A 21,910-nucleotide genomic window follows, 5' to 3' on the forward strand; every position below is an offset into this window, starting at 1 on the left:
CCACTCCTGCAATTGCATAAGCATGTGTACATGCATCACAAGGATTACCACTTTTCAATTCGATTTTCAAAATGTACTACATTGTACCACTCTTTTTGTTTTCCAGACTGCTTGAAAAAGTTTGCATGATTCAAAATTAAGTCAACTGCAGCAGGTGACACGATTGTTGTGTGTTTTGAATTTTCAAAGTTACTGCTGATGGTGTTGCTGTCTTGACTTGGAAGTCGATAAAGAACAAAAGACCAGATTTGGACCAATTAATTCCCTAGCAGTGAATGACCCGTTGAAGCAAACAAGGAAACTGATTGAGCGCATTATTGAATTTGTGGCGTGAGCCGTTCTTTGTTGAAGTGCGCAACAATCAGCAACATACAGCAGCGCAAAAAACCGGCAAAGAGTCTTCTTCGCGATACACAAAGTCACAGCATTAAGCAACAGCACCACCCATTGACAAATTACCGTACTACAACACGCATGGCTTGTTTAGGGATGCATGGAGCCATGAGGACACCAAGAAATCTCAAGCATAAACTATCTTTCTGCCAGGAAAACGAAAGCGAGACAGATTAGAAATGTACTACTGCGCAGCGTCAGATATTTTACAACCACATGTGTCAGTTGGCAAGCATACACAGTGGTGGGAGGGCCAAGGTATTGTACTTGTATTTTTAGGGAGAATTAATTAATAAATAGCAGGTGAGGAGGTGAGTAGTGTGTTGGAAGTTGTACCCTTTGCACTTGTTGATGAGGAAATCGAGGCCAGACATGTAACAAAAATATGGACCCAAAATGCAAAAGTGAAATTACTATTCTTTAAACAGCCCTGCTTTGGTTAGGTTCATACGACATCAAGACCAAACACTGCAAAATAAATACATAAAAAAAACCTCATATCACCCCAGAGAACTTTTTCCCCCTTACCCAGCTCCCCACTACCGACAAGTGATTTTGGAAAAGCAAATGTGTATACCAGGAACACATAGCGCTGCAATTTTGCTATAAATCACAATTTACAATTTTATAATCAACAGCATGTATGTATCCAAGATACGTTCTTATAATGGATGCACATAAATTGGGCACGGACACATGTAAACAGTTATACGTATAGGGGCACTTATGTAAATGTAACACACAAACGGCTCCATGTACACACATATGGAAACGTCTTATCGCTGAATTCTTAATGACCAAGCCAATCAAATTTGCCTAATGAGACATCTGGCTTTTTGCCTGCATGTTGATGTCAAGCACAGAAACAGCTGGCAATGCACACACACACACACACACCCCCGCTCACCCCCACAAGCAAACTTTAAGGATGTGTTAAAAGGAGTATGAGAATGAATGATCAAAACTCGACTGGCATATTGTGTCACATGGTCGCGCTGCCATATATTTCATATGCAATATATTATGCATACATGAGTGTGTATAAAATCCGAACCACATTCATAAATTAGATATATGGGTGTGTGTGTGTGTGTGTTTGAGAGAGAGTGTGTTTAAAACGGGGGGTGGGGGGGTTACCACAGATGGCTGCGCCCTGAAGCATCTGAGGTACTGCAGCAAGATCATGAAGCTGCAAAACACACACATCCGTGTGGGTGTGTGTGTTTGTGTGTGGGTGCGCTCTTTCAAACTTTTACTGTACAGAGGGCAATGGTTCATCACAAAAAAATGAAAATCATTGTGTGACTCAAATTCCCTTTTTTTGAAAAGCAATCAAATATTTTATTCAGGAAATTAGAAATGAATTCTAATTTCTTTTGCCCATATACCAAAAGGGATGAGGGGTCACTCGGGTGATTTTATTATCAGACCTACAGCTCAGACTTGGCGAACCATATGACTGCAACTAAGCAATAATTCTTGTTAATCATAAAAATAATAAACAACACACGTAATTTTTTTGTCATTGTTTCATTGGAACGATAATGCTAGCATCAGCAAAAAGCTAGCAGATGTAGTGAACATTTATCTGCGAAAGAGTCTGACAGTGACATGGGAGTTTCATATGTGCGAGCCCATTTCTACTGTGACCTTTCAACGGCTGTCACCATCCGACAGCTTGCCCTTGTCACGTGCACACGCACACACACACACACAATAAAACGGCCATTCTGCTTTGGAATCCTCCTCCCTGTGTTTTTTCACTCTTCGCTTTCATTCTACTCTTTTCTGCTCTTTTCCTCAGCTGCATTCCTCTCTTCCTTTTGTCTTTTCCTCCACCTCCCACACACTCCCCCTTGGAGTCCCTTCCTCACCCTCCTCTCCCACTTGTCTGAACTCTTGACAGGTGTGTAATTGAATGATTAATGACCAACAGAGTAGCCCCTCCACACACGTGCGCACACACACACACACACACATGCACCTATTTATGCCCTCAGACATTAGCCATGCACATCACACACAGACATTTGTTTGTCATCAAACAGGCCATTGCCAAGTGTCACATTAAAACCAATGATGAAACATTGTTGGCGTTTGCAGACTTTTGTTGCACACTCAATAAAATGAAAATACAGATTCAGATTTTTTATTTGTTGTGTTTTTTTGTCATTTCTTTGCAAGTTTCAGGTTCAGTGAGTTCTATTCCTATTCCCATAACCTTTCATCTTCTTGTGCAGTAAACTGCAGCCACATGCATGCACACACACACACGAATGCTACAACATGCATTAATAGTGTTCACTGCCTTCCTCCCCCTCAAATGAGTAGCCTCAATTTGTTCACATAAAGGTTGATTTGATGCAGTGCGGGTTGTGGGATCAATCTATCGTCTGGCCATCGTAAACTCATACAGCACAAGAGTGACCGCTTCACTTAAAATAAGGTCTGGTTCAGCTCAGGTTTTCTCCCTTGCTCACAACCATTTCCTTCGGATTTTATCCGATCTCTCTGTGTGGAACGTGGCTCTGGAATAAAATATGTGACAATACGATGAAATACAATACAAAAATTTGTCATGAAATATACACACTCAGACTGGGTTCAGAATCCACCTCATCCATTATATAGTACCCTATACAGTAAGTTTGCCATTTTGTTCAAATATGTAGTGAGTATATGTTATCTCCCATATAGTGCTCACCACGGTCGGCTATAAAAAGAGCCTCCCAATTCGCTGGAGAGGCACCATCTTGCAGCTCATCCTACGTGACGCATGCTATGCAACAGTACACACGTGCCGCCTTATCCGATGCATGTTTCTTTCCTAAGCCCTAAATAAGAATGTCATCCTGAAAATTGTTGTACATATGGATTGGAAGGCGATATTGCTGCCAGTATATTTTTTCCCAATACAAACAAATGGGCGGGACTGGGACATAAAGAGCCCTGGAACGGTGTCATGCAGGCAAAAGATCAACACCCACACTCATTTTTTTGGACCGATAACGAAGAGTGATCTTTGAGGGACAATCAAACTAATTATGTCGTATTTATTTATTCATATTCATTGTTTCTTTTTTACATCAGAGATAATAAGGGAGAATACATTTATATCATAAAGATAAAAGGTGTCATTTGGTTTCCAGTCATCCTTTCTCAGCCCATATTTCCCTTCTCTTTGCATCATGGGGAAATCTATTGAGCTTCGCACCTTCCTACAGCATGTGTCAATTTCTTGCAGCATTTGTTTAAAAAAAAACGCTGAAAGATTCACGAAAAGAAAGTGAATACCCTGCCGGCAACAGCAAGCTACGAGCTGCAATATGGCGCCTCGAAAATCATGTGACTACTTACAGCCAATCAGCATCCGCAGCGCCAAGATCTCAAGTTGGCCAGATTCTGTTTATCTGCGGCCCAGGTGCCCGCAATGTATCTTAAAAAATAGTGAACAACTGCTAAGAAAAGCAATATATCCCATGAAGCATTGCACTGATATGGAAAAAGAATTGCCTTTTATTTTTTTTATTTTCATCACAGCACAAATTCACAAGTTGCGTTCATTGTACTCATTTTGTAAAAATATATTCAGAAAGAAATGTTATTTGAAAACATTTTTTCCCCCTCAATTTCTCCTACCAAAGATCCACAAGCTGACGTTGATCCGATATGTAGTACTAATTTTGCAAGTGATGACTGAAAATTAACAAATGAAGCTCATAGATTGCTTTATCTCTGGTCCACAAATAAATGTCAATCACCTGAAGACAATTTCAGTGAATCAGTGAAACTTTGTATTTTGCCGCAACGCTCGTGAGCAAAGAACATTGCAGACTTCATGTTTTTGCTTATGCCACAAAACTCGGAAAGGATTTAGGTCAGGTTTTAAAGACGGCCAGTACAGAATAGTCAATGTTCAATTCTTAGCCGGTAACCAGATCCAATCTTTTCTGAAATTGGGCAATTTTTGCTGCTTTGCTTCTTTGTATCCAGCACAGATTGGGAAAGTCAGTGCCAGATGCAGTCCCACAACACAACCAACCCGCCTCGTTGTTTCACAGTAGGCAGAGTGTTCTTCATTTCGCCCAATGCCGCAGGGAAAACTTTGACTACCCTTGGAAAAAAACCAGAATGGTCACTAAAATAACTTGTAACCGGTGGTACTGGAATTCACTATATTATTTTTAGAAATTCACCATACTTCTGGGAGAGAAAGTCTGTTTCATGGACAGAAGTGACAAATCACATTATCTCCTGATAAAGGATGCATAAAATGAGGAATACAAATAAAAGAGTGCCGCACTGGGTCACGATGAAACATGGAGTAGGTCTGGTTATGTTGTAGGGCTGCTTTGCTCCATACAAAACAATTCTCAAAACCAGCAAGGCATTCTGTGAGAAGGTTTGGTGCCTGTTGCAGGTCCTGGGTACTCGGACAGGATCGCACAGCTAAAAACACATGAAAAATGGCTAAGAGCAAAACATGGCACAATTCTTAAGTGACAATCGATGAGTCCTGAACTAAACCGTACACTGGGATAAGCTAAAACATGCCGTCTGGAGAAGGCATGCTTCAAACTCAAGACAGGTCATTAAAAATCTCTTTATTGCAGCGAAAAAATATTTAGCAAAAAATAAAATTTCATATTTTTGTTTTATTGTATTCACACTTTCTGGTTGCACAAAACTCATGCATATGCGACACTTCCCCATTAGTGATGACCTCAACAGATTTCTAAATTCAAATCTGTTAAATCTGTGAATGAAAATCTACGTCATGAAACATGTCTTTGTGGTTGAGAGAAGCAGCACAAAACTTTAGCATTGAAACACGCAAGCAGGCACAACCGTGAGGAGGTGACCTAGTGAATGAGGACGGTGTGTAAGGCAGAAATGAAAAGTGTATAGGGGTGCTGAGGTCAGGACCTCGTTACCAGGGAGAACAGTCATTTCCTGTTGACCTCAGTTTGAACTGTAACCCCTGACCCCCCTGCTGCTTCAAGCCCCACTGGGGGGCAGGGTGTGGTCTGAGGGGAGTGTTCAAGTTTGAAGGATGAATGCACGTTTCTTTATGAGACAAACAAGTGAGGACATTTTATTTGAGAAATGGACGCTTTGCCCGGATTTATGAGGTAAAAGGTAGAAAAGTGTTCAGATTAAAAGACTTTTCATCAAAATATCGCAAATATGTTAGGGGCATTTTTTACAACAGTGCTTAAGGAAAGCAGTCCACATGTTCACATGCCATTGGTTCCTGAAACATGAAAATGTGCCAAAGCCACACATTTGTTTGCCTTTATTTTTTAATCTGAGTTATGATTTACTGATTTATGTTTATGCCACACTTCCTGGTAGCATTTTGTGAATTCTTCAAAGTGCATGCTGCAAGTCTTAACTGAAGTATTGAGTACTAATTCATGATTCACTTTAGCCTAATCTGCGAGATCAAAATGAGATGGGCGTATTTGTTGAACTTCATCCCTTTGCTCAAATTAAACGCAACTTAAAATACTTATTTTGACTCTCAATTGCTTCTTCTCACAGCGAGCCGATCCTTTCTCTCTCCTTGCTTGCTGGAGCATGTGCAAGAGCAAGAGAGAGAGTGAGACAGAGAGACAGAGATTGAGAGAGAGACAGAAAGAGAGAGAGAGAGTGAGAGAGTGAGTAAGAGAGTACATTAAAATATTTAATTCTGTTCCGAGTGAAAATAATTGAATTCTATGGACGCAGTAGTTAAAGGGACGGACGAAAACCAACTTCCGGCATAGATTAATCCGTCCTTTTTTTAAAAAGCTTCTCGTCCTGCGTCCTGCGCCCAAAAAATGGGCATTCCATCCCAGGCACGAAAAGACAAAGCAAACACAGTCACTCTGCACCTCGCAAAAATTATACATTTTTGTGGAGTGTTTTAATGAAGTTTTTGGCTGCTTCAAATTTACAATGAATGATTCTGTCATGAAAACGAAATAATGCACATGCATGTGTCTGTTGTATTATTATTTTCATTCTTCAGTTTAAGTTGAGTTATTTTTGTGTTTTTTTAATGCAGCGATTCATCCGTTCCGTTAGCTGTTACCCTCACTGCGGTCGGAGTGGGCTGGAGCCAATCCCATTGGACTGAGTGAGAGGCGGGGTACACACCAGACTGGTTGCCAGCCAATCGATTGCATGGTTTGGGAATGTGGGATGACACAGCATGTAAACTTGCCACAGGAAAGGCAGACACCAGATTTGAATCTGCGGCCTCAGAACTGTGACAGCTTCAGTGATTCACTGGAAAGAATTTTTAACTTTTTGCAACAAAATTAGCCAAATGGAAAACAGACTTCAAAAGCTTACAACACACTAAAAGATGACCAATCCACATGTGGTACAAAAAACATTTTAATTCTTTGACCATATCATTCATTCAGAAATATTTTTCAATACAGTCCAAGCAGAGCAGGGTTGATCGGGAGCAGAATGTTTAAAGTCCTTTGGCTGCAGCTCCCGTCTCACTGCTGCGACACACAACATGTATGCAAATGCTTGAAGAGCTTGTCTCGTCAGCGTGCGTGCGTTTGTGTGGTTGTGTGCGTGTGTGTGTGCGCACATGCGTGCGTGCAACGGACACCTGTTGGCATATTAAGGAGGTAAGTGTTATGACAGCGAGGCAGACTGGAAGTCATTCATCGTGTTTAGCTCCAAGCTTGTGTCAAACTGCAACTGTGGCTCACATAAATATAAAAATAGAATAAGTAAAAACTCAAATCAGCCTTAAATAAAGAGCAGGAGAAGGGTGTGTGGTTGTATTTTCTTTTTTTTTTTTTTTTTTTTTTTTTTTTACCGGGCACTCACTTGTGCAGGAAGACAGAGCTTGAAGAAGGCATGGTCACGGGATTGCGTCCCATCTGGTAATTTCTTTGTTGTGTAAAAACATTTCTGGTGATAAATAGTCTTGTGTGTCCAATCGTCTCTTCCGGTGGTCCAACAACACACATAGTTGGATATGAAGGTTAAAGCATTGGTCTTACCCACAGGACACAGTGGAGATGATGGGAGCGGAGGAAGCACTTTTACTCGGAGAGAGGTATGGCTTATACCAGTGTGTGCGTGCGTGCGTGTGCGTGCGTGTGTATGTACGAGAGCTACATTGAGGTCATTGTCTTTTGATAGGGAATGTAAACTCTTGGAGCAATTAGTCTTGTTTTCTTTAAATAGTGTGAAGGAAACAGCCCACTCACACTCGCTCACAGAGACGCCCTCCACAGCTAGTGTGCGTGGATGTCCAGTCCTTGTGCAAGGAGGGGCTCTGTGGGGTGCGCGTGTGGCGGCGGGTGAAGCAGCATGGCGGCGTGCGGGTGTGGGCCCGGGTAGGGGTGGAGGGAAGGTCCTGGGTGGGCTGGGTAGGCTGCTTGGGACAGCAGAGCCCCGGGGTAGTCCCCCTGCAGAGATGGCATCCCTTGAAGACCTGCTTGAGGGGGGCACACAAGGTATAAAATAATAATATATATATATAATATAAAATTACCCATACACAAAATACACAAGCATGTGCTTTCATGAAAATGATTGCTACAATATTATTTAAGCTATCAAATATCACTTGGGTGGCTTTTGTTCTGTTGTCCCTCCCTCTTGACTAACTTGAATATCAAATATGACATTTAAATCAGCAAATAATAATTATGTTCTTAAATCTCTCTTAACTCTCTCTCAAACACACACAACCCTATAACTAAAGTCTTTCTAGACATCTGGAAGATAAAAATGTGCACTACTGTCTTCTGACATAATCAAGCTATTTGCTTTGACCATGATTGGACTCAAAATTAAATAAGTGCCTTCCATTGAATGGCTCTAAAAAAGCATCACTCAACAAGCCACACGTAATCGCACATTTTGAGTAATGCCACAAGTCACAACTGCTCTTTTCCGTCTTTCTCAGCTGTCACATTTTTCATCTCCACTCTTTGAAGTACTAACGATGACATACAACAGGTGTCTTTGATCAAGATCAAGTACATGCAGCGTCAAGGTCAATCAACATTTCCCTAATTTGTAGTTGATAAGGCTACTTCAAAAACATTTCCATTAGTAAGGCCATACTTCAAATCCAAAAGGCCGTATTTATTATGCAGATTTTTTTTTATGTCTCTGCCAAAGTTGAAGTAAGTTTGGTCGACTTACAGACATTTTTGGGGTCCAGCAATGATGGCTCATATTTTCTGTCACCTGCAACGCTAATTTCAGGTATCCTAATGCCTTCAAACTGTGATGTATTGGTTCCTTATGATTTATATTCACAATCTATAGAGTGTTTGTTAATTTTCAATTCATGATTTGATCTTTTTTTCTTTACATAGCATCCATTATAAAAGTGATAAAAAGCAATAAAAGTCATTATTTTTGCCTTATTTACTGTATTTTACTACACCCATATTGCGTAAGATCGGTACATTGTATTACTTTACTGAATGGAGGCTTTCAGAATATGGCCTGTCAAACATTTCTATTCAATATTCATTGTAGTTTTCATTTCCACAAAAACATTATGGACTTTTATGAACCGGTGCGCGACGGACAAAAGGTTGGGGACCACTGTTGCAGTGTACCTGCTGCTCGGAGGCCGAGGTGGGCTTGTCCGTCAAGCCCGTAACCCCCAAGAGCTGCTCCCTCTGGGCTGTAGGGACCACCCTGACCTGTCAGCCGCCATGATAGACACAACCTCAGTACACAGCCAAAAGGACGGCCAGCGTTGGCCGACTTCGAAACACTAACCTGAGCGATTTGACTGGTCAATCATGGGCTGAACAATTCTCCTCCTGGCGTTGATGAACCTGAAACAAGAGAGTGCCGGGAGAATAGAGGGGGGCTTTTAATGGAGAAAAAGGCTGACCAAGAGACTGTTAACCTTTTCCCTTTTACAACCACTTAACCCTTTCAGAGGGTAGAGTAAATCAGCGTTAAGACAGAGCCTGTATTGATCGCCCTGTGATAATTGATTGATCTGCATAGATGGACAAGCTCCGTGTGTGTGGGTGTGCGTGTGTGTGTGTGTGCGTGGTTACGTGAATAAATTAATGTTTGAACGTGAATGTGTTTCGACAGTTAAACACGAACGTAGCCTTTTATAGTAGTATAGTAGTATAGTAGCCCTTTATTAACGGACAATATTTGGTGAGTAAAAATTCCAAATGGATACCACTTTCACTATCATGTGGTTTTTCAGAGCCAAACAGCAAAGAAATGTCACAATTATATGATTAGCAAAGTTTTTATTGAATGGAGAAAATGCACATATTTGAATATCCTCCTGGGTAAAAATCTTGAAATTCCAAGTACCAGTATTTCATTGTGTGCACTGCAAATGATTACAGTAATAGAAAATGGGGGTTGCTGGAAATATGTTGAATATTGGATATTGATTCACTATTAAGTTTTATGAACAGGGAGTGAGTCGATTTTACTGCAGCGCCGCTCCTGTAACAAAATGCTTAGTCGGATGTTTCGTCTCCCTATTAAATCGGCTTTATTTTTAGAATCCACTGCCGTCTCATAAAACGGCTGACTTTTATTTAATTCACATTTATATCCAACAAAATCCCCGCAGCTCAGCCTTAAAAAGCTAAAAGATGTGAGGACTAAACTGACTTTATAGTTTATGGCATTGATATGGCACCCCGTGTTTGAGAAATGACACTTCATATATTTCAACGAGGCCAAGTGATTATTGATCAACCGCAGCACTCGAATGTGAGTGTTGACGGTGTGCAGTATACTGACCAGTTGTTGACCTGTAAGATGGTCAGACCCGTGTCCTGTGACAGCTGCTTCTTCTGCTCCTCTGATGGGTAAGGGTGCTGAAAGAGGACACACACAGAATAAAAAGAAGTCATTCTTAGTATTTTCAAATGCAAGTCAAATTCAGTGTCTTTTCAGCAGGCGGCTCTGCGGCCTCGTTACTGGTTTGAGTTCATATCCAAAATGAAGAGCAGCATGGGAATTGTCAGCGTAATTTCCAATGACTTGGCATCAGACTTTATATCAGCGCTCTCATTTTCGACCTTAGAAAACCCTCAAATCTGTTTGTGTGAGTGTGTCACACGCACGCACAACCATGCGCACACATGCATAATGGCACAATTGAAGGGAAGCAACATTTGACCTGCCTCATTTAGTCACTAATTACCAATCTAACAGCCTGTCTGACGATTACTCACCCCATTTATTTCACTTCCGCAATTATTCAGTTGCAAGCATATTCATATAATCACTTCATCTCCAAGGCATTGAATTTAACTGACCTCCCTCATACACTCTCAAATATTTCCAGCCACCTTACACTAAATCCTCTCTTTCACTTTCAGCCATCATGTTCTTATTTGCTCCAGCTCATTTGTGGCTATTCATCATATAGACGTACGAGGATCAGAATGATTTCTCACCGTTAGATGCTGGAAGAGCCATGCTCTCATGATGTTTGTGGCCACTTTCGGGAAAATGCCTCTCTTCTTGTTGTTTCGTCTCTCTCTATCCGACTCATCCTCTTCTCCTGTGCTGGGCGAGGCCACTCCGGTGTCCAGGCCATCACCTAGAGCAGAGATAGTCAATAAAAAGTCACAGAGGTCCACGACAAAAATTTCTTCCAATTAAAAGGTCCGAACCAAAGTCCAACTTCTCTTAATGTCTAGCCTATGTTTACATTTTTAGTTTCAATATTTTGTCATTTTCAACAGAGCGCACTTATATACTAAATATTTAGCAATGTTTCCATTAAACACCTTTGCCAGTCAAACAAATATAAGGCGTTTATTTCACATTCAAGAAAATGTGGCTCAAGGAACCTAAGTTTGCCACTTCCAGAAAAAACTGTAAAATATCTCCTGCAGAAATATATCAAGTGCTAAGCATTGAGTTAACATATTTTACCTTTTTTTCTCAAATCAAAGAGTTATCAGCCTAAAAAAAAAACGGAAAGCCTAATTATCCAAGTAAACCAGGTCAACATGTTCAGTACACAATCAATAAAAATGGCTGTCCTCATGAAAAACTAATTCAAAACGAGCTTTGACACCACTTTTTCTTTTGAATATTTTTTTAACTTCTCTTAATGAGAAAAATTTGTTTGTGACTGCCCTGCCAGTGACTTAAATCTGGGTTGGAACGGAGTCAGGGCCATTGGGATTTGGTAGATTATTTCTCACATCTGGGCTTTGTATTTTCCTTTCAATAATGTTTGTGCAACAGCATTTAAGAACTCCTTCGCAACTTCCCCATCACTGAATGTTTTTTATGTTTCCCCAAAATCCACGATACTTTTACTGAATATTCGTTTGCATGCCGCTGGGATGTAAACGAAAATGTAAAAATCTGTTGTACTGCACTCGAAGTTCGATGTTTTTGCCAGCGCTCACCTCAAATTTCAGCGGATAACTTTGCAAAAAAGGGCGGTGCTTTGTTCCGTAGTGGCGCTTCGCAATGTTGCGACGGTTTCGGAGCATATGATGCACACGGGTTTTGAATCGGCTGCAGCCAGAACGAAACTAAATTTCTCCGTCCATTCATTTAAAACAAGACGCATCGACCTCGCTACCTTTGTAGCAAGGCATACTGTCAGCAGCACTCTTCCGGTCTGCTGCGCAATTGGCAGTGGATCGTAAACAAAAGATTTGATTGGCTCAAATCAGTGATGCCTTTTCCGTATTTACTAGAATTGCAACGCCAACGTTTGCGAATGCGCCCTGAAAATAAATTCATCATAGATTCTCCCAGCCATGGATCCGGTCCGCGGTCCGCCATTTGGTGATGCCTGACCTCGAGGGAGAGGAAGCACCAGCCTAATGTGAGAAAACGGCCAGAACTGAGGCAGAGGCAGACTGTTTAGACAAAACAACTCCGACATCTAAGTTCATCCGTCACTGCAAGGCCCATAAAGACGGGTAGCATAACATACAGTTGAGCGAACTAATTGCTGGACAAACATTAAACATTTATGCGTTGAAGTTGAAGCAATATAGGGAATGTTTTTGGAACCATAAACAAACTGTGATTGTGAATATCAACGTGTTCAGCTAATAAATACAAGTGCAAATGTTATGTGCAAAGTGGCTAATATGCAATTTATGTTGTGCGGCTGAGCAAGACTGTCCGACTTGACTTACAATTTCCTTAACCCGAGTAATGACTTGACTCCACTTGCGTGGAATTTAGTGGCAGCTTGAGTTGCATGATGCTTGCCGCAATAACGTGTGTGTGTGCACATGAGCTTTGGTTTGGCACACTAACAATGTTTAAGATTTACCAAAGTGATCTCATTGAAAGTACATTGAATATTTGATTTAAAAAAATGAACTGAGATATTTAAGAAAATAAATGCAGTGGAATGAGGCGTGATAAACCACTGACTCCAATTTTTGTGGTATTCATTATGCATGTTTGCAATCATATATTATTATAAAAGCAGTTTTCTGCATGCCCCAAAAGTTAATTTTGTACAAATTATGTAAGAAGGTGCGCCTATTAATGAAGGCCTTAGAAAATGTTAATTGTTTCCCCAATATATATTAGAAATCTGTAAAATATTCTCCAAAAATGTCAAAGCAGCATAATTAGCGAACACAACATTTGAGTAAGCAAGAAATTTTTCAGCCTCAACTGCAGAAGAATAAAATTCTGTGACTACAGTTTGGCTCAATAAAATAGGAGGCATTTAAAATATATTTACTATATATTGTCATTAAACTGACAAGAGGCAGTTCATCAGCAAAGGGCGTCGGCACAACCTCATAAAAAGGAAGGACCAACGGGCCGAGGATTCTATAAAAAAAAATTAATGCAATTTCATTAAATATTATCGTGAGATGATAAAACTCGGTGATTCGTGCATGTAAGGGTGCACTGAGATGGGAGAAGTTGCGCTGGAAGTTGTGTGTGTGTGTGTGTGGGGGGGGGGGGGGGGTGTAGCAGGGCACCTGTATCACTACAGTTGTCCGCTGTGTTGTGTGACGGCAGACCACACGTGCCCGGTGTTCCCAAAGGAGTGGTGGCACATTCATCTGGCTCTCGTAACCACGATGGATTCTGCAGAGACAGAGCGAGAGAGAGAAGGAGAGAGAGAGCAGGAGGGGTGAAAACAGTGAGTTGTGAAACCTAGACACATTGGCAGACAAATCACATGTTCTCTATCCTTGTATTTGTTCGACATCTTGCGACTTTGTCTCACCTGTTCCGACAGACTGGTGCAGGAGCCGTTAAAGTCCTCCATGTCAGACTTGGAGCCTCCCTCACGCTCATCCAGCACCAAGTCTGTGGGCATTTTGCCCTTCAGACACGTGATGTAACGGTGGCAGAAGTTATCACATAGGTCATGCACCTTAGAGAAAGAATACAAGATAATAATTTTCAGATATAATTGTTTCACAGCACATATGCGTTGATATTGAATCAAAATACATTGAATCAAAAAAGCTTTTTGACCGTTTGACCGCGGCATCTAAAAAAAAACAGTACATGTTTGTGTTCATTTCAATTATCTTTCAACTCAAATGTTTGCTTGCCAATCATTAACCAACCTTTTCTAACTCCAGCAAATGAAAGCGAAGAACTTGTATAGCCTGAATCATCTACGATATGAAGAAAAGAAATCTGATTATAGATGCAACATGTTGTTGGTATGTTTCGTTTCCAAAAACATTTCATGTATCTTACCAAGTTGTCCAGCTCAGGATTGGAAGAAAATATTGGTTTCTCTGAACGAATCTGCAAACCACAGCATCAAAATGAGTCCATGTTGAATTCAATGGGGTTGAATTTCACATCTTTCCGGTCATAGCGCTCTCTCACCTGTTTCGCAAATGCAGCAATGTCATCATTGAAGGATTCCGAGGAGCAAACGTCGCTGTGACTTGTCATGCCAGGGAGGTGGGATGTGGCTGACAAGGAGGCGGAGTCACGGGGGGAGCAGGTGGCAAGCTCACACTTTTCAAAAACTAAGGCCAGCAGTGGGAACAGTGGGTGACTGCACACACAGGCGAACAGTTAACATACTTGACATAAACACGGCGACAGTTGACACACAGTGTGAGCGCCATACATTCACAGGAGGTGTGAGAAGTCATTTTAAAGCGCAGCATTTATGAAAGTGACAGCTGTAAACATCACGGAGAGAACACAAACACAGGCTGAATGTTAATGTGCTGAGAGTGCTCACGCAGTTGAAGTGTTTTAAATAAATGACAGCGCGCAGCGGATCTGTGGAGGGTTGCACATACGTGAACGCACCCATAGATTTGGTCCTTGTGGTGTTTGAGGGAGTCGGGGATGGCGGCGCCGTACTGAGGGGTTGGAAGTGGTCTGACATCGTCCCCGTACACCCCCATTGACATGCCCTCCGTCCCCGAGTAGTGCACCAGCTCTTCATACTGGGACAAAAATTAGGAGCCGAATGGAGCAAACATGAGACACATACAGTGTGACATTGAGAACATATCATGTCTCTGTTTGAGAAATAATTTTTTTCCCAGGGGATTTTCTTTTAATCAAAACACAAATGATACATATATGCTGAATTGTACTAAAGTCTCACGCCAACACTTAGCATTTTGCAGCAGTCTGTTGCCTAATTAAATTGTGAACGAGTATAAAGTTCCATTCTAATTGAGTTTAAGAGAGTTTCCCTCAACTTTGCAATTTGCTGCTCAATGTTTGTCTTAATTTCATTTTTGTACTGATTGTGAGTATTGGGAACCTTGGCAATGGCTCCATGTCACATTTAATCACCAGGGGCCACTTGGTCAAAGGTAATCTGACTGGATTTTCATTATCAGATTGGTGGATGTATAGAAGAAAATGTAGCAAAACTAAAATTGGTCAAATAATCAATTTTTACTATTTTGTGTATAAACTCTTATTTATATTTTTCACATGGTTTGTTCAAGGGATACAGTGAAGTATAGATGCATGAAAATTTCAGTATAGCTAATAAAAAATAAAATGAAAACGAAAAATACATCAAATTAATCTTGTCCGCATAAATTAACCCCCAAATAGATTTCCATAATAAACAAAAATTATACAGTTGTGCTTTCTGTTATTTGTTGCTGCATATTAATTTCAAAGAAACAATATACTTTATTCAGTGAATTATTAGTCATTTTGCCTTTTTTTATTTAAGATTTCTTTCAAAATGTCCACAATGTACATTAATGTATATGTGTTATTCGTTGTGGGCCAGATGGGTGTTGAGAAAAGAAATCATGAATGGAATAGGATGAGACTTAAAGTGACCCCATGTTGGCTCTTCTATGGGTTGTTCTTTACGTTGCACACACACATTGCGAAGTGTTGTCGCCATTCAGAGCACTGATTTTTGAAAAATACCTGTTGAAAAATAGCACATATTTTGAAAAAGGTGTGTGGATCAGGGTGAGCCAATCTAATGTTGCTTTGAAATGCTTTCACAAAAGTAAGAGAGATTGCCTAATTTTGGATTAAAAAAATATGCTTTACAAACTTGGATAATTTTTTATCCGGTTTGCTTTTTTTTTTTTAAAAATCACAGCCCCATAAAATATAGTACAATCATTTCAGGGGACATCACACGAATTTCAATTTAACCTTACAATGTTCTTCTATTTTGTGTGTTTTCTAAATGAGTTCTAATAAGGAGATTGAGAAATAATATGTGGTTATTTAAACATTTGTAATTCAAAAATTTCTATCAACAATATCCATCCATCCATCCATCCATCCATCATCTGTACCGCTTCTCCTCACTAGGGTCGCGGGGGGTGCTGGAGCCTATCCCAGCTATCTTCGGGCAGTAGGCGGGGGACACCCTGAACTGGTTGCCAGCCAATTGCAGGGCACACAAAGACGAACAACCATGCGCACTCACACTCATACCTAGGGGCAATTTCGAGTTTTCAATCGGCCTGCCATGCGTGTTTTTGGAATGTGGGAGGAAACCGGAGTACCCGGAGGAAACCCACGCAGGCACGGGGAGAACATGCAAACTCCACAGAGGATGGCCGGAGCCGGGATCGAACCCACGCCCGATGCTGTCTCTCACCGTGAGGCCATCGTGCTAACCATTCAGCCACTGTGCCGCCTCTACAGTATCCTTGAATGACAAATGTATTCCTCAACCATGGAAATTCCGTTTTTATTGTTGGTATTTGCTTGCACAAATCCAGAAAAGCTTGGTCAATATTCAAGCAAAGATATGAAGTAATATGAAAGTAAGTAGAGGCAGAAAAAACAGAATCTGTCCTATTTTCTTATCAAACATGATGTTGTCTTTCAGAAAAAAAATAAATAAACAGATGTTCCAAAATAAAACTAAATACTTCCGTTTTTAATGAAGCAAGAATATTTTTTTCTCTTAATTAATCATAGAATTTCTTTCAACCAAACAGTAGTAATGCACCAAGTAAGGAAAATGCTGCAGAAATAAAAATCTGTGTCTAAAAGAACAAATCGACATACTGCTACTATGTGCACCGTGTAACTCATGAGGCCCTCAACAAGCCGCTTTTAGCTCCCAACAGACTACAACTTTCAGAATTTGACACGACAGCGGAGAGGTTGGAATCTTGAAATGAAAACAGGGGCGTTATAGCTCCAGTCAGACTTAACTGGCCGTGCAAAAACACCCGTCATGACATGCTGTGACTGCCACACTGGGGTTCGCTATCATGCCCTGAAAAATGATGGCAATCGTGTGTCCATCATGGACACACACACACACACACACAAACAGAGCTGGAGCATCCCCTAAGCATCATCAATATACATGTGCTCGGTTCCCTTGCTGCCGCCTCTCATGCTCCTTCTCTGCGAAACTGAGCTCATTTGTGCTCCACTGCAGCTTCCCTCTGCTCAGGTCAGCACATCTACTTTTCTTCCCGTTGGATTAGAGGAACTCTTGTCACGGTCCCGCAGAACAACTGAGATCACAACACCGACAGACGACACCTGCTCCATTGGCCCGGACACCTTCTTCTATACTTCAGTGTTATTTTAAACGTGCCATGAAAGTTATGATCTGCCCCGTGTAGTTTATGTCTGTGATGGACTTTTCCCTGTGGGCTAGCACAAAGGTTATGATTTACCACGGAAGTGTGTGACGTTGCACACTGTGGTTGTGGAAGGTGCATTGAGGGCAGTGATCCCCTTACCTATATTAAAAAGATATAGCGTTGACTGTCCATCCATTATCTGTGCCACTAACCCTGAGTCGAAGCAAGCTAACATGGGGAACAGCCATTCACAAGGTCCAGACCATGTAGCAATTTTTTATAAAAAATGCCAAGAGTCTATTCTCCTCCAACTGTGTCACAAATAAAACAGTGCATATCACTAACATACAACAAAAATGGGAATTATTAACACAGTCAGAAACATACTGATTTAATATGTTTATGAATGTGAATTGCAATGGCGTGCAACTGGATTGCATCCGACTCACAGGTGTTTATAATATTTTGGTGACTATCAATTTCAAATATGACTTCAAACAACAAGCACTGTAATTAACATGCTAATTAATAAATCTCTTAGTGTCAATCAAAACTGAGTTGTTTAAAATGGCCCTTGTACTGGATCCAGCTGGTCATAATGGTGTATTTAAATATAATTAGAACTCGCAAATAGTCCCTTAAACTCTCTTTGTGAGCATTTCTGCAGGTTCCACATTTGATGCATGACTTCACTGGCCCATCAGCAACACCCTGGACGTCTCCCAAAATACAGCCGGCTTTGGGAATGCACTGTCCTAAATGGCTTATCAAATTGTTGTTTCATATTCCCATATGGCCACCGGGATCACAGAAAGCACCTGCTCTGAGGCCCTGCTCCGAGACACCTTCCAGTTTTATGGAGGTTGGCTATTAACACGATCACCGCTATCGGATTGCGCCTCTCTCTTTACGCATGACCCTGATCAGGTTTCGGTGCGTCAAGCGGATCAAAGCGCAAAGCCTGAGATGACAAATGCCGCAAATTTCCCCCTTTTTAAGTCGCAGAGCTGACAAACGGGCTGCAAGAGGCAAGACAACATTTTCATTGCGAGATGTAATTGTGTTATTTTAGCAGATAATGGGACTCTAAAAGGTACAGCCGGCGGCAAAGCGAATAGGCAGAGAAAACTAATTCCATCTCAGAGAACTTTATTTGTATTCAACAAAAACACTTTGTTTAAGTTCAATAGTCAAATAAAAAAGCGTATTTTGTTTGCTCCAAATAAAGAAGAAATAACGGCTCCTTAAATTCTAAGCTGTAAAATGGCTTCTAGAAATGAAACATTTACAGTTATCTGCTTTTTGTGAAAAGAAAAATGCTTTGATGTATTTCCAATCATGTCCAATTTTGACCTGGTAGATTTGTTTATTTATTTCTCAACTTTTCAAGTGTTTTCAAAACTTCAACAAACTTCTCATTTTAAATGTTTTCAAAACAATTCCTGAAACTCATTCATGACTTGAATTTCAAATGTATTGTAACTCTTCGAAAAGTCTTTTTTATGTTGCAGAAAAATAGAATGGGCTGCTTGACAAAAAAAAAACACCAACTGAACTTGAAAAACTCTGCACAATTCTTAAAGTTTAATGAATAACACACAGAAAACAGTTTTAAAATATTCAGATAATAAAGTGTAATCTTAGCCGAAAGGATTTTCTGAAGAAGTGTACTGCAAAATGAAGAAAAAGAAAGGAGTCTGGTCATCTTTACTATAATTAATGATCACACCATCAATGGCAGCAAAAGCAACACCAGCTTACAAACTAGATCACACTACTTTATTTTAAAAAAGAAAATCTGTTTTAATGTTTCGTGTGTGTGGGGGTGTGTGCGTGTGTGTGTCCATCTCTAATTGCTCCTCTCCTCTGTGAGGTCTGAGCCTGCAGCCTCACTTCTCCTGCTCCATGCCTCTGAATCAGTGTAGCAAAAAAAGTGACCTACTTACCGAGTTGCACAGCCGCCCCTGTTCTCCTCCTCTTAATGACCCACACTATCTAACCCTTGTGTGCATTTTGTATAGTCGCACAACCAACATTGTATTTTCACCCAAAAACAAACAATCCCTGCACACCAACACAACCAACTGCATCCTAGAGACTCACTGTCTTAAAAGTTAAATATGCTCTATGGTTTACTATCATACTGCTTTATCATAACACCCAAAAGCCAAATTTGCAGCCGCTTAGGTCAGCACACCTCAGCGTTCACTGGGCCTTTGGGTTTGCGATAATAGTAGGCACTAGTACTACTTTCTAATTAAGTTTTCACATGCAGCCATTCCGGGTGTTGATGTAACAGTAACTCACTGATAATGAAATAAAACAAACAGGCAGACACGCACACGCACACGCACACGCACACGCACACTTTGTGAGTGAGAGCATGGACGTACCCTCTTCTCCATGCGACTCGCCAGTCGGTCCTTCCCCCAAGATGATGATGCACTGCCCGGCTACAGTCCAGCAGGCTCAGCCTCTGCGCCCCTGGAAGAAATTTAACACACTCTTTTCAATATTTATAAGACATTCAATAGCAGCTCGTGCTCTTTGCAGTCAGCGTGTTTGCATTTTATAGCAGCTACGTTGAAAGATGGCATTTTGAGCTCGTAAATAAAGACATATAGCATCCTGAGGGGGGTTACAATGCGCACAGTGGCAATAAACGCTCCCATAGCCTAAATGCTATAAAAGGCTACTACAGGAGAATGCACTAAAAATGATAGCCGTATAAAATATCGCACCTAAATGTAAATATCTCCCAGTTGTGTCCGAGTCGTGTTTTAAGTCCAGGGAGCAGAAGCTGCTTGTAGATCCTCGCCTCCGCCTGGTACGCCGATCGGGATGCTCGGTGCTGTCGGGAAGAGAAGGGAAGGGTCCAAAAGAGATGGGAAGCTTCCAAAGAGAGTCCTTTGCTCGCTGTCCACGCAGCGTGTGGCGACAGGCTGCAAAATGTCACGGGTGGGAATGAGCGATTGTGTTTTCAGTCTCAAGAAGAGAGGAAGGAGGAGGAGGTGGAGGAGGCGTGATGATGGTGGCGGTGTGCGGGAAGGTTTCCGAGGGTCAAAACACGACGGGGTCTCTTGCTCCCACTCTCCTCCAATCCCTCCGCCTCTTCCTCTTCCTCGTTTACTCCCCCTCCTGTTTATCACGCCAGAAAAGACCCCACACTCGTTTTCTTTTCGTTTTTTCAATTGCGTCCTCCCCAAGATAACTCTTTGTATATCTTTTAAAGCACGCACTGTGATGTATGCCCACTTTAACGCGAGAGAAGATGGACAGTTAATGAAATGCTGTGATTATTTTGTTCATACATGATGCATGCATCACATTAAGAATGACGCAATCTGTCATGTTTTGTGTGCTCGAGGGTCAATTTAATTTAAAAGCTAATTAGGAAGCTAATTGCGGTAAAGGTTGGGAGGCATTGTATGTCATAAATAAAGTGAAAGTGTGCTCGGTGACGTGGAATTTAAAGGCTGATAATAGCTTTCAAAGTGTTTTATTGTCCGCATATATTCTGAAGTGACGCAGCCCAAATGTTGCCAATTTGTCCTCCCTCTGTGGTGTGAATGTTTTATTTTCACTTGAGATATTTTTTTGGGGGGGGGGCTAAAAGAAAACTCGTCTTGTGTTGTTAATGACACGTCAGTTACATAATGATTATTCAAAACGTCCTTCTTTTCTGCGTCCTGCTGGGAGGGGGCAACAGGCGGCTGCACTTCAATCGCCTGCCTGTCCAGCGGCTCCATGGGCGGCATGCAGCTTGAGCTTGCATGAGGCCGCTTGGAGAACCCGAAAATGGCTCATGCAGCAAGGGCCCGGGGGTCTTTTTACTCTGCAGGGTGCTGGCTTACTTGGGGGGGGGGGGTTGATCACCGCCCCTGACCCGCTCCTACACCGAGCCGATAATACTAACAGAAACAGTAGTGCCAATAGGCTAGAAAAGTTGTTAACATTGAATCAAAAGGATTAACTTCCATCGCAATCTGCTCTCGAGCAGATTCGAGTCTGATGCATTTGTAATTCCAAGCTATCTTCATGTTTTTACTTCTGTCTTTCTATCTCCCACCATGTGTTTCAATTTATTTTATTTCCAGTTTGAATAACAAACTATTGATGCAGAACACTTTAATTTGCATTCCAAACACTCAAAAGTAAAAACATTTTTTTAATCACTTCAGTGCTTGTGAGACGACACCTCCTTTTACGTGTTAATGAGGGCTCCCTTGGTACAACATTTGTTGATAAGTTTGTGCTGAAAGTTAACTCATCCGTTTTGTGGTGACCTGAACAACGTCTGCATCAGATCTGATTAAAAAATAAAATGCCTTTTATCAGTCTAATTAGTCTTGTTAGGGAAAAACAAAAACAAAAAAATGAAAGTATTGTTTGTCTGGACACTAGACTTTTTGAGCAACATTTTTGTCTTCACAGTTAATTTATTGGGCCAATTATGGTTTCCCACAAAGGTCATTATGACTTCAAACCCATAAGAATGTAAAAAACGATAGATGACC

General features: G+C 41.1%; 1 protein-coding gene and 1 long non-coding RNA gene across 4 annotated transcripts; one reads left to right on the forward strand and one right to left on the reverse strand.

Moving 5' to 3' along the window:
* Positions 1-6,759: 6,759 nt before the first annotated feature.
* On the reverse strand, positions 6,760-20,493 carry meis3 (myeloid ecotropic viral integration site 3). 3 transcript variants are annotated; one of them, XM_088301230.1, is made up of 13 exons: positions 20,135-20,493; positions 19,787-19,877; positions 14,656-14,795; positions 14,218-14,392; positions 14,083-14,133; positions 13,947-13,997; positions 13,598-13,747; positions 13,347-13,455; positions 10,821-10,966; positions 10,159-10,235; positions 9,154-9,212; positions 8,988-9,074; positions 6,760-7,843 (listed from the first exon to the last, which is right to left on the reverse strand). In XM_088301230.1, the coding sequence occupies exons 2-13, from the start codon at positions 19,796-19,798 to the stop codon at positions 7,644-7,646; spliced, it is 1,257 nt and encodes a 418-aa protein (XP_088157356.1). In that variant the 5' UTR covers positions 19,799-19,877; positions 20,135-20,493; the 3' UTR covers positions 6,760-7,643. The 3 variants fall into 3 exon arrangements, with proteins under 3 accessions (XP_088157356.1, XP_088157355.1, XP_088157357.1); XM_088301229.1 differs by having other exon boundaries at positions 6,760-7,846; XM_088301231.1 differs by having other exon boundaries at positions 6,760-7,846; positions 14,646-14,795.
* On the forward strand, positions 12,070-13,889 carry LOC148333803 (uncharacterized). Its single transcript, XR_015844288.1, has 3 exons — positions 12,070-12,217; positions 13,387-13,510; positions 13,610-13,889. It is a non-coding gene; the product is annotated as an uncharacterized LOC148333803 (long non-coding RNA).
* Positions 20,494-21,910: the final 1,417 nt, after the last annotated feature.

The sequence above is a fragment of the Idiotropiscis lumnitzeri genome, chromosome 7, assembly GCF_059441095.1.
Source record: "Idiotropiscis lumnitzeri isolate Australia: NSW breed Sydney's pygmy pipehorse chromosome 7, RoL_Ilum_1.0, whole genome shotgun sequence".
Classification (NCBI taxonomy): Eukaryota; Metazoa; Chordata; class Actinopteri; order Syngnathiformes; family Syngnathidae; genus Idiotropiscis; species Idiotropiscis lumnitzeri.

Coding starts and splice junctions, on each gene's coding strand:
- meis3 (XM_088301229.1), bottom strand. Junction 14,393..14,655: donor CACAAGGACCAAATCTATGG/GTGCGTTCACGT, acceptor CTGTGTGTGCAG/TCACCCACTGTTCCCACTGC. Junction 7,847..8,987: donor CCTCGGCCTCCGAGCAGCAG/GTACACTGCAAC, acceptor GCCCCCCTCAAG/CAGGTCTTCAAGGGATGCCA.